General features: G+C 46.7%; 1 protein-coding gene across 1 annotated transcript in view; it reads left to right on the top strand.

Annotated features, from left to right (window-relative positions):
* LOC143296638 (uncharacterized) overlaps positions 1 to 12010 on the top strand; it is a 36110-nt gene extending 24100 nt beyond the window's left edge. The window contains exons 4-18 of the mRNA XM_076608669.1: positions 29 to 505; positions 946 to 1073; positions 1376 to 1561; positions 2194 to 2331; positions 3566 to 3628; positions 4177 to 4314; positions 4962 to 5195; positions 5549 to 5851; positions 6302 to 6458; positions 6936 to 7030; positions 7707 to 7819; positions 8456 to 9088; positions 9884 to 10258; positions 10796 to 11013; positions 11653 to 12010. Coding sequence (XP_076464784.1) covers positions 29 to 505; positions 946 to 1073; positions 1376 to 1561; positions 2194 to 2331; positions 3566 to 3628; positions 4177 to 4314; positions 4962 to 5195; positions 5549 to 5851; positions 6302 to 6458; positions 6936 to 7030; positions 7707 to 7819; positions 8456 to 9088; positions 9884 to 10258; positions 10796 to 11012 — 3257 coding nt within the window. The 3' untranslated portion in view covers position 11013; positions 11653 to 12010. The remainder of the gene's footprint in view (positions 1 to 28; positions 506 to 945; positions 1074 to 1375; positions 1562 to 2193; positions 2332 to 3565; positions 3629 to 4176; positions 4315 to 4961; positions 5196 to 5548; positions 5852 to 6301; positions 6459 to 6935; positions 7031 to 7706; positions 7820 to 8455; positions 9089 to 9883; positions 10259 to 10795; positions 11014 to 11652) is intronic.
* The last annotated feature ends 669 nt before the right edge of the window (positions 12011 to 12679 follow it).

Genomic DNA, 12679 nt, shown 5'->3' with positions numbered 1-12679 from the left:
AAACCATATTCTCACAACATTGTTGCAGACATTCCTCCCCCTGCCCCCACCTCCACCCCCCCTCTGGCTGAGGTGTCCCAGGATGCAGCAGCTAGTGCGCCTGCACCAGAAGCCGCTGCGCCTGCACCAGAAGCCGCTGCGCCTCCACCAGAAGCCGCTGCGCCAGCACCAGAAGCCGCTGCGCCAGCACTAGAGGCAGAGGCCGCTGCGCCTGCACCAGAAGCCGCTGCGCCTGCACCAGAAGCCGCTGCGCCTGCACCAGAAGCCGCTGCGCCAGCACCAGAAGCCGCTGCGCCAGCACCAGAAGCCGCTGCGCCTGCACCAGAAGCCGCTGCGCCAGCACCAGAGGCCGGTGCGCCAGCACTAGAGGCAGAGGCCGGTGCGCCTGCACCCCGTGTGTGTCCCCCCGCCTCTCAGCCCCCCGTGCAGTTAGCCGAGATGCCGGAGGAGGAACGGGTGACCATCCACAGATCTCTTGTCGAAGAGGGGTTGAACTATCCGGAAGGTAAGACATTTGTGTGCTGCTGTTGGGTCTTTGCTTTCTTCAGAGTATTGAGAGTGGTCAGTGTGATAGGAAAAATCTAACTTGTGTCCTAACCATGTTTGGTCTTTAATATCTTCGGAGTATTGAGAGTGATCACCGGAGAGTGATCACTGTAATAAGAAAACATTTTAACTTGTGTCTTGACCATGTTATTTCCGTGATATCTTCCGAGTATTGAGAGTGATAACAGTGATAAGAAAGCAGATTCAGCTTGTGTCCTAACCAGTTGTATTTGGTAGATGTGGGGGAGAGCAGGGTTATGAAGGAGCGAGGATGGAGGATGAGCGGTAACACGTAGATGGGACATCGATAGAATCAATGGACTAGATCTTCAGAGACATTCTCATGCCTTGAGGTGTGTGTGTGACCCATGGAAATGCAGTGACGTGTGTCTGTTTCAGGCCAGTGGTCCGTGGTGAACCTGGACGGCCATAAAAATTATGGCCGCGACTTCCTTTTCCAACTGAGGACCAGAGAAGTGTCTCATATGGTTCCACACTTGTCGCGCAAGTGTAACGTCCCTCTCGCTGTGAGTGTTTGGTTCTTCTCCTGCCTCTTGTTATAGTAATGTTTAGAATGAAAGTAAAGTAAGCCCCTGGCCCATAATGCATTGTAATAATCCCAGCAGGCTTATCGTTTTGAGCATGTGCAATGAATAATCAATTAGTCTGTTAGTAAGGTCTGTTTGGATCTTGTGAGATCACTCTAAATCAGGTTGTTATTGTTGTTTAACAGTTTGTTCCTGTGTTTGCCATTCTTAAAGAGTTTGTTTGTGTGTGTGTGTGTGTGTGTGTGTGTGTGTATGTGTGTGTATGTGTGTGTGTGAGACAGCGCCAAGTGGAGTCGAAAGGTCCCCAGAGGGCCCAGAACCAACCGGAATGGCAGCGCAACAACCAGGAGAATGTGCCGTATATCATTCTCGAGGCGCGCGCAGAGGTCCGCCTGCACAGAACGGAGAACGCCTACAAACCTCAATTCAAGGATCCCGGCCACAACGGGAAGAAGATGACAACTGAGGTACGTCTGGGGTGAAGTTTTCTCTGTCTGCTGTTGACGTGATGGTGGTTGTAAGCTTGTGTCAGTGTCCTATGTTTCACTGTCTTCAGTGTCTTGAAGACAGATTTCTGTCCTTTCTTCTATTGACTTCATGACAGCTGTTATTTTTTGTTGTTTTTTTTCCCTTCCTCGTGTGACAGTCTTTTTGCGTTTAGTCGTCTTCCACGATACATTCTCTGGTCTTGTTTTATCTCCCTCCTGCCTTTTTTTTTTGTCGGCTCAAGTTTTCTCCAACCAGACTCTCATTTTCCTTTATATATATATCTTTTTCTTTCCTTTCACAATTTTGCGGTATTGTCCAGGACCACTTTAGGGGCGTGGGGGGTGTGGGGGGTGAGGGGAAGGCACAACCAGAGTTCATCAGCACTTGCAGTCCTCGACACACACACACACACACACACACACACACACACACACACACACACACACACACACACACACACACGGTCTCTCTCTCTCTCTCTCTCTCTCTCTCTCAAACATTTTAGTCTTTGTTTGAAAGTATTGCGGCGAATGTCTTCCATACATCCTCCCGCATGACCTCAATACAGCACACCACAAGAAGTCTAAAGAATCCGTATTTGTGCTGGCAGACCCTGTTGCGGCAGGTGAAGAGCATCCTAAATAAACTGACGCCTGAGAAGTTCGACAAACTGGTGGCCCAGGCCAAGGCCCTGACGATCAGTACGTGGGAGCAGTTGAGTGGCGTGGTCGACCTCATCCTTGAGAAGGTAAGGTGCTTCGACTGGTATTGAAAATGTGACTGTAACAGCTTGCTTTCAGGTACAGCAGTAGGTCTTTATTTATTTATTTATTTATTTATTTACTTAGCACGGAACAGATCCGTGGGTGGTGACTAGTTCGCACTGTGTTGGGACGTGTCTTGTTTCTGGAGAGAGAAATGATCATGATGAAGAGATTGAAATGTTGAAGGAAACAAAACAAAACAAAAACAAACAAACAAAAAAACAACACCACAAAAACCCAGCAGTTTTTGTGATTAACAGTTGAAGAAAAGAAATGTTGAAAAGAGTGTTTGTTATTAGTAGTTTTGTAAAAAAAAGAAAGAAAAAGAATGAATGAGTGAATGAAATGTTGAAAAGCGTGTTTGTGATTCGTAGTTTAGTTTGTAAAAAATGAATGAATGAATGATATGTATACATATATAGCGCCTAGCATCGGTCGAAGACCAAGCTCTAAGCCCTTTACAAACTCGGGGTCTTGTACGCACAACAGGCTGCCTACCTGGGTAGAGCCAACTGACGGCTGCCACTGGGCGCTCACTCATTCGTTTCATGTGTCATTCAGTCAGGTTTAAGTCACGCACGCATACACTTTCATACATGTAACATTTTACTTGTATGACTTTTTTGCGTATTTACCCCGCCATGTAGGTAGCCATACTCCGTTTTGGGGGATGTGCATGTTGGGTATGTTCTTGTTTCCATAACCCACCGAACGCTGACATGGATCACAGGATTTTTAATGTGCATATTTAATCTTCTGCGTGCGTATGCACACGAAGGGGGTTCGTGCACTAACAGGTCTACAAATATATTGACCTGGGAAATCGGGGAAAATCTCCACCCTTCACAAACCACACGCCGTCACCGAGATTCGAACCCGGAACCCCCAGATTGAAAGTCCACTCGGTGTGTGTGTGTGGCTTTCAAAGAAAACGTTGGACAACTTTTCTACGGGTGGCTTAAAAAGAAAGGGATCGTGATGAGGGTATACAGAGCGAAGTGCTGACACTGTAGAACCGGTGGCCTTACCACGCGATTCATTCACTGGAATCAATTTCCACACAGGGCGTCTGTCTGGTTTATTTTCTGTTGTCCAGTGACACACACGAAGAATGAGACAGAGAGTGCTAGGTGGACATGTACAAACGAGGACGATTGCGTGTCCGACATTGTTGCAGAAATACGCACGGATTATATCTCGTTTTCCTCTTTCTTTCAGGCAATAGCTGAGAATAAGTTTGCAATCCAGTATGTCCAGCTGTGCGAAGCGTTGTCGAAGAAGGTGAGTTGTCTGTGGCTGTGCCTTAGTTTATAAACTCCCTTTCCTTCCCTTTCTCTGCCACTGTCCCTCCGTGGTACCTGCATGTCTGGGTTTCCACGCTCCCCTCTCTTGCTCCTCGCAGTAAAAACAGATATTGATTTGATGAGAGGAAGCGATTTCATTTAAAAGGCTGAACAGAAAGGTGACATTAGTTTAAACAAGCGTTCAGTTTCTTTTAAAGTTTCTTTTGCTGAGATGTTGCAATACTGAAAAAAAGCAATGTCAGTGGTGAACATCAGCATCTCATCCTTGGTTGAGGTCAGATGCTGTGTTCTGAATTTCTCCCAGCACCGCTAAGAAAGCAGTCGAGTCATTTAGTGTTAGTTAAGAATTCACAGTTCATCGAATTACTGTGATTTCAGTTCTGCCTTTCTTTAACTGAGCATGTGGTGGTATTCACACAGACCCGGCAGAGTGTCGCCATGAAGCGCGTTGTCTGTCCTTGTGTGGCCATAACCAAAGGGTTGTGTCCGAAAGTCGTACAACGACGGTGCATGTCTTTCTAACAGGACGTGGTGAACAAGGATGGCAAAAAGGTGACCTTCCGATGGGCTCTGCTTACTGAATGCCAGAAGGAGTTTGAGAAGGACAAACTGAAGGAGGAGATCTGCAGAATGCAGAAACTGAAGCAGGTGTCGTCCAGTGAGGTAGGCGTTTTGTCTTGTCTTGATGTCGAGGTACGTGTCTTGTCTTGTCTTGTCTTGATGTCGTGGAGTGACATGTTAGCAGCCAGAGGCTGTAATGGATTGTTCGTATGATCCTCTGGGTGTGAAGCGTACAATTTTTGTGACAGTTCCTCAAAGGATACACAGATGTGCTTTGTTTACTGATGGTTGTCTTTGTGTTATTACTCACCTTTATCAGAGAGAAGTGTGTGAAAGATAACTTGTCACAAAAGGTCTGCATCATCAGCTGGTCAACAGAGCGATCAACTAACAGAACTGAAGAACCATACCCAGTGTTCAGTAATTTTCAAGTCAGTACGATGAATCTGATATAACAACACAGCAAGCGACGGAAGGTGCTCAGTTTATCGAGATGGTTTACGATGCCAGACAACCATGCATAGTCTGTAGATAATGGCCTGTAAACCTCGAGTGACATGTATACAGGTTGTGAGTGTAGTGTAACAGTTGATTAAAGCAAAAGGAAGCTGTGCACACACACTAAGAAGTTAAACGTGAATGGCATGCATACAGTTTGTGAGTGTAGCGTAGAAGCTGATTAAAGCAAAAGGAAGCTGTGCTTTATACATACACACAAATTAAACACGTGCTGCTCGTTGGGTCCACAGAGTGAGGCCGTGCTGTCTCCGGAGGAGATGACCCGGGCCAGGGACAAGGCCCGTCACCGTGCCCTTGGAGGCGTATACTTCTTCGGGGAGCTCTTCAACTTGGGGCTCCTTGCGGACCAAGTCATCCACGGCTGCCTCATCAGCCTGCTGCCACATCGGGATGACCAGAGCATGGAATGTGTGGCCAAACTGCTAAGCACTGTTGGCAAGAGACTGGATGGGCCCAGTGCCAAGGTAGGCCTTTTGCTTGTCCTGTTCTTGTCGTTTCTTCTTTTGAAATTTCTTCTGTTCGGTTTTTCAGCTATCTGTAGGCTTTTTGCTCTTCATGTCCTTGGTCGGTTTTTATTTCTTCTGAAATTTCATTTTGATAGGAACGTTCTTCAGCACGGCCAAAGAATACTATGATGCGTTCTGCAACTTGCTCTGATGTTATGACCTACTGTCACGCAGCATTTACAGTTTGTGGGACCTTTAAAAACAAAAATGATTTTACCTGCTGAGATATGTTGGTGGTTTTTTTTGTTTTTGTCTTTCTCTCTTGTGTGATCGCAGTAAAAGGAGTCTACAGATGACTACTTGTGTTGCAGGCTCGAATCGACAAGTATATCGCTCAGCTGAAGGAGGTGGTTGCAGAAAAGCTAAAGGTAAAAGACGACAGTGAAGACAAGGCGAGACTGGAGAAGCGAGAACGAGAGTGGCTAGAGTTACAGAGGAGGACTGGCATGCTGAACAGAGACGAACAAATAAAACTGGAGAGACTGGAAAGGGAAGAGGAAAAGAAGACACCGCCGTCACCTGCCATGGCTGAGGCCGAAGCTTCCGACAAGAAAGAGGATGAGCTGAGTGACCGGGTCAAATGTCTCGTCATGGACGTCGTCGAGTTGAGAGCGGTAAGCCCGTTTCTTTCTCCTCCTCCTCCTCCTCTTTCTTCTTCTCCTCTCCTCCTTCTCCTCCTCCTCCTCCTCCTCTTTCTTCTTCTTCTTATAGATCCAGTAATTCAAACATCTATGCTGGGAAAGTTAGTTTAGGTCACTTTGATTCAATTTTACACAAAGTTTTACATAATCATCAGTAAAATCTATGATTCATTGTTATTATTATGATTATTATAAAAAATGGGTGGCGCTGTAGTGTAGCGACGCGCTCTCCCTGGGGAGAGCAGCCCGAATTTCACAAAGAGAAATCTGTTGTGATAAAAAGAAATACAAAATACAAATACAAAATATGTCAGTCTGTGACATAAATAAGTTGTATTCATGTACATGCTTGTGTCTGTGCTGGACGCAGCACACGCTGTCAGCAATGCTGTAGTTTGAAACTTTGCAATGACCGGTCTTCAGAGAAACTGGGTACAAAGCTGGGTCAAGGAGGAATTCAAGCCCACGACCATCAGCGACGTTCACCAGAAGGCCAGGGATGAGAAGGAGATGGCTCGTTACCTCAATTCCCTGTACCGACCGGCGCCCATGAACGGCCACGGGGGAGCCAGACCCAAAGGTCAGTGGGGTCATTTTTGGGGAGGCAGGGGTGGTGGTAGAATAACAGTCATGAGATTAAAAAAAAAGAAGAAAAAACATTTGTAACTAATGGTTATGATCTACGATAAGAATATCAGCTTGTGGGCCAAGAGAATGTCAGAAAATAAGTGTTTGAGATTGTTCGATTATTGTGCAATAAGTGTTTGATATTGTTCGATTATTGTGCAATAAGTGTTTGAGATTGTTCGATTATTGTGCAATAAGTGTTTGAGATTGTTCGATTATTGTGCAATAAGTGTTTGATATTGTTCGATTATTGTGCAATAAGTGTTTGAGATTGTTCGATTATTGTGCAGTGTCCGATTCAGTGTGTGTGTGTGTGTGTGTGTGTGCATAACGTGTGTGTGTGTGTGTGTACTTGTGCATAACGTGTGTGTGTGTGTGTGTGTACTTGTGCATAACGTGTGTGTGTGTGTGTGTGTGTGTGTGTACGCAGAACGACGACCGGCACAGAATGGTGGTGCAAACGGTTGGAACACAGTCAGGCCCACGAGGCAGACCATTGATCCCACACGTATGACATTCACCAAGGTCAGTTGATTCAGCCAGTAGTGCTCTTTCCCCGGAAGTTGGAGGGGTGTATCTATGGAGGTGGGTGGGCAGGAGGCAAATGCAATGTTCCGATATGAAAATACTTAAAAGTTATACGTATGAACAGACTTTTGAAGACGGTGATTTTGTAACTTGGTAAGAGAGAGAGAGAAAAAGGGATCATCAGCTACTGTAATGTGCGGTAGAAAACTGTCAGCAGCTGTGATAAGTGATGAGGGTGGTGGTGATAGCGATGAGGGTGGTGGCGTTGACAGCTGTGATTGTGATGAGGGTGTTGTTGTTGACAGTTGTGATGAGGGTGGTGGTGATAGCGATGAGGATGGTGGCGTCGACAGTTGTGATAATGATGAGGGTGGGCGTGTTGACAGCTGTGGTAGTGATGACGGTGGTGTTGATAGCGATGAGGGTGGTGGTGATAGCGATGTGATGAGGGTGGTGGTGATAGTGATGTGACGAGGCTGGTGGTGGTGATAGTGATGTGACGAGGGTAGTGATGTGACGAGGGTGGTGGTGGTGATAGTGATGTGACGAGGGTGGTGGTGGTGATAGTGATGTGACGAGGGTGGTGGTGATAGTGATGTGACGAGGGTGGTGGTGATAGTGATGTGACGAGGGTGGTGGTGATGGTGATGTGACGAGGGTGGTGGTATTGCAGACCAATGTGGACGCCAGCAACGTGACCCTGGGGGTCACCAACAAGTTCCAGAACTGGTCCAAGGGCAGCCAGGGAGGCGGGTGCCGTTCCCAAGAGAAGAAGCCGTGCAGTCGGTGAGTGTTGACGTGCTTGCTTCACTTCCCTACTGGATGTGGATACTTACATAGCGCCTATCCTCGGTCGGAGACCAAAGCTCTAAGCGCTTTACAAACACGAGGGTCGTTTGCACAACAGGCTGCCTACTTGGGCACTCATCATTCGATTCCTGTGTCATTCAGATTTCAGGCACGCACACATTCACACTCAGACAGACATGTAACATTTTCCGTGTATGACCGTTTTGTTTATCTACCCCGCCATATAGGCAGCCATACTCCGTTTCCGTGGGTGTGCATGCTGGGTGTGTTCTTATTTTCATAACCCACCGAACGTTGACACGAATTACTGGATCTTTAATGTTCGTATTTGATCATGTGCGTGCGTATACACACGAAGGAGGTTCAGGCATGAGCAGGTCTGCACATATGTTGACTTGGCAGATTGGAAAAATCTCCACCCTAACCCACCAGGCGCCGTCACCGAGATTCGAACCCGGGACACTCATATTGAAAGTCCAATGCTCTAACCACACTCTGTGACTCTCTGTGTGTGATGAATGTCATTGTCCGGTCTCTGTGACTCTGTGTGTGTGTGATAAAGGTAGTGGTGTCCAGCAAAGAACGTGATCTAACCCAACACTGTCTCGACAGCTCCTCCAACAGGTTCGATGCCCTGAACAGCCTGAGAGACAGCGACAGTCGCCGTGACGACAGACCCACGCCGCCTGCCGGGAGGGGGCGAGGCCAAGGGGACCGCCACTTCGACAGACGTGACGGCGATCGGGATCAGGACTACCGGAGAGCTCCGGCAAGGCCCCGCGGAGAAGACCGGGATCGCCGCGGAGAAAACAGAGATCGCCGCGGAGAAGACAGGTATCGGGATGACAGCCGGTTACCTCCGCCAAGGTTCCGCCGAGAAAACAGAGATCGCCGCGGAGAAGACAGGTATCGGGATGACGACCGGTTACCTCCGCCAAGGTTCCGCCGAGAAAACAGAGATCGCCGCGGAGAAGACACGGATCTGGATGACTTCCAGTTAGCTCCAAGGTCGGATCTGTATGACTCCCTTTTCACTCGAAGGTACAGCGGAGAAGACATGGATAGCCGCGGAGAAGACAGGAATCTGGATGACTTCCAGTTAGCTCCAAGGTCCCGCGAAGACAGGAATCTGGATGACTACCGGTTAGCTCCAAGGTCCCGCGGAGAAGACAGGAATCTGGATGACTACCGGTTAGCTACAAGGTCCTGCGGAGAAGACGGGGAACGAGCTATGGCCAACCAGAGGTGAGTCTGAGCCCCATGTCCGTGCGCAGCCAGGAAATTAGTTCCTGGTTTCGGTTTCGGTCTCTCAAGGACAAATTCATATACGCTACACCACATCTGCTAGGCAAATGAATTGAAATACCTAACTAGCAGCATAACCCAACGCACTTAGTTAGGCTTTGAGTGTATGCTTAGATATCCGGTGGATTTCTTCCACAGAACTCTGCCAGAGGACAACACTCTCATTGCCATGGGTTCTTTTTCAGTGCGCCAATTGGTTGGCGCACACGGGACCTCGGTTTATCGTGACATCCGAATGACTAGACGCTCATTTCGATTTTCCAAACTTGGGAGAAAGAGCGAGAGCGGGATTCGAACCCACAACCCTAGCGGCCTCTATTGGCAGACGAGCGTCTTAACCATTCTGCCACCTTCCTCAGTTCTTGGGTGATGGTCGGCAACAGCTGAACCCCAGTCACGTGATGCAGGGAGAGCAAAAAGGATCCTGATGTTGACATGGTCGATTGTTGGGATTGAGTTGTTTATCACTATTTAACATAATTTTATATATTCGTAATTGGCAGTGAAATAATCGGCATAAAAATACAGCGAATGTTTATGGTGTTGGAACAGTATCAAATGTACTTGTTGGAAGTTTTTGTGCATTCGTGAAACATGCGGTACATTGATGTTTTGTGGGAATTGTACTTTGTTCTTGGCGTTGTTTTTGTGGGAGTTCTGCTGTATTCTTGGCACTGTGGGAGTTCTGCTGTGTTCTTGGCGTTGTCTGACGTAAACTGAATGTGAATCGCACAGGAGCATGCCAGGAGCAGCATCTATGACGTCCAGCCAACCCTTCCAAACCACCGGCCGTAGCAAGAGCGACTCAGGGGGGTTCTCCACAGAGAGCACCCGCGGAAGCATCGCGGTGGGCATGGAACCCATGAGGATGAGTCAGGACGAGCTGGATCGCAAGACCAGGACCATCGTGGCCGAGTTCGTCACAAACGGCAACTTCAAGGAGACCCAGGAGAGCATCGCCGAGCTGAAGAACGTGGACTACAGCTTGCTGATCATCGGCATGCTTGAGAAAGTAATGGATATGAAGGGGTCCGATTTCCTGCAGTTTGGGCAGTTGCTGCTGCAACTGGTAGGAGAGAGAATCATCACGAAGGAAGACCTCATCAAGGGGTGAGTAGAAGAACGAGTGTGTCTGCTTGACAGCGTGTGTGCATACAATGACCAGTAGAAACTGACTGATGTGATAGGCCATGTAAAAAACAAAAAAAAAAAAAAAAAAAACAAAAAAAAAACCTGCTTGTGAAGGACATAGCAGCATTGTGGGGAGGGTGGGGGGTTATAGAGAGACGCGCTGGTATAGAAATACACTCAACGTGCAGTTATTTTGCATTCACAATGTAATCGTATCATAGCAGTTCTCTTTTTTTTTCTAATTTTGTTTGTGAGAAATTGAAGAGAAAACTGAAACTGGTAAACATCGCATTTTGGCAATAATTCTATGAAAATGACTGATTGTGACAATGACTGTGGAAATGACTCTGTGGCAATAATTCTGTGGAAACCGGCGTGAATAATCATGGTTTGGCACTGCACATGTATTTGCAAAGCAGACACAGCACGGTGAGCAGTTGTTGGGGTGGTTCATTTTCCATTTCCTCTTCCCGAGGAACTGTACTGATGAGGGTTGTTTGGTGTTTTGTGCCCCAGGATTTGCGAGTACCTGTCCTTGGCAGAAGACCTGGAGCTGGACATGCCAAAGGTCTGGGACTACACTGTCGACGTTCTGTCGGCGTTCAGGACAAACCCGGACCTGGCCGGTGAGATCCTGACCGCCCTGATGGACATGCCGGGCATCGAAACCCTGCAGGGCAAAACGGGGATGAAGAAGATCATCCACACCCTCCATGAGATCGTCAAGACTTAAGGTGGGTACTTGTTTGGCTGTAGATGGGATTTAAGGCGGGTACTTGTTTAGCAGCAGATGAGAGTTAAGGTGGGTACTTGTTTGGCAGTAGATGGGACTTAAGGTGGGTACTTGTTTGGCAGTAGATAAGACTTAAGGTGGGTACTTGTTTGGCAGTAGATGAGATTTAAGGTGGGTACTTGTTTGGCAGTAGATGAGATTTAAGGTGGGTACATGCTTGGCAGTAGTAGACATATTTAAGGTGGGCACTTGTTTGTTAGTACACGTTTATGAATGCCTGACATTGGTTTTCCTATACTTGCTTGAAACAGCACAGTTTGGAAGTGGAAGTGCTTTTCTGTTGCACCTGACTTACGTGGATGAGACTTATTGTTAATCAATATTGTCTGGAAATGATGTTACACAACTTCACTTCCGTCATACTCAGGGACATACTTTTGCTGTACGTGTTGAAGAAATCCAGTGAGAGACCTGTGCTGAATGTCTTCCAGCCATTTACGTACCGTTGTCTTATTTGAAAAAAACAACAAAAAAAACACACACCCAAAAACAGAACTTTGTGACATTCGATGATCCACTCTCTCTCATGAAATTTTCTTTGCCAATAACGCGCCTCTCCTTTCACTTTCTTCCACTCCAGATCAGGGAGCAGGCACAGCCGGGCGTCATGTGAACTCAGGCCCTTCACTGACCACCCAACAGCCCTACAGTCGGTGACAGTCTTCACCACCACGAGAAGCTTGATGGCCGAGGAGAGACCCGACTGTGCACACACACACACACACACATTTGTTTCTGTTTGTTTGCTTTTCTTTTTTGTGCGTGGTAACATGTAACTTTGTGTGGGTGTCTTATTAACTTTGATGAAATTTTTTTATTCAAATTTTGTGTTTGTTTGTTTGCTTTTTTTTTGTGTGCGTGGTAACATGTAACTTTTCGTGGGTGTCTTATTAATCTTGAAATTCACTATTGAAATTGATTCTAATTCACACACACACACACACACACACACACACACACACACACACACACACACACAACAAAACAACACAACAAAACACAACACAACACAACACAACACAACACAACACAACACAACACAACACAGCACAGCACAGCACAGCACAGCACAGCACAGCACAGCACAGCACAGCACAGCACAGCACAGCACAGCACAACACAACACAACACAACACTCACTCACTCACTCACTCTCACACTCGCTCACTTTCTTTTGTTTTGCTCGTGTTTTCATGTGATTCAATGTCTTCATATTTTTGTTTTTGTAGTTGTCGTTTTAGGAATATTTTGGAAAATGTACCCACAATGTGAGCGATTTTAGAAATATGTAGAGAAATGGCAGCAAATATGTCTAGAAACGGATGAAACACTGTGCAGAGAGATCGTGCAAATGTTATTATAACACGTCCGAGTTTATAAAGTGTAGAAAAGATTACCAGATGTATTCATAACTTGTGTGTTTATTAGGTGCAGAAAAAATTGTGTATTGCTTAATTGTCTTCAACTGGTGTGAGTTTATAAAGTGTAGAAATAGTGTCAAATGACTTAACATCTCCGTGTTTACAAGATGCAGAAAGATTGTGAGTGGTACAACGTAAGTTTCCCTAGCATGCCATTTTTAATCAGAGAAGAATCTTATTTTGTGA

This window comes from Babylonia areolata, chromosome 21 (genome assembly GCF_041734735.1).
Source record: "Babylonia areolata isolate BAREFJ2019XMU chromosome 21, ASM4173473v1, whole genome shotgun sequence".
Taxonomy (NCBI): domain Eukaryota; kingdom Metazoa; phylum Mollusca; class Gastropoda; order Neogastropoda; family Buccinidae; genus Babylonia; species Babylonia areolata.
This window is presented reverse-complemented; position numbering and strand designations above follow the sequence as displayed.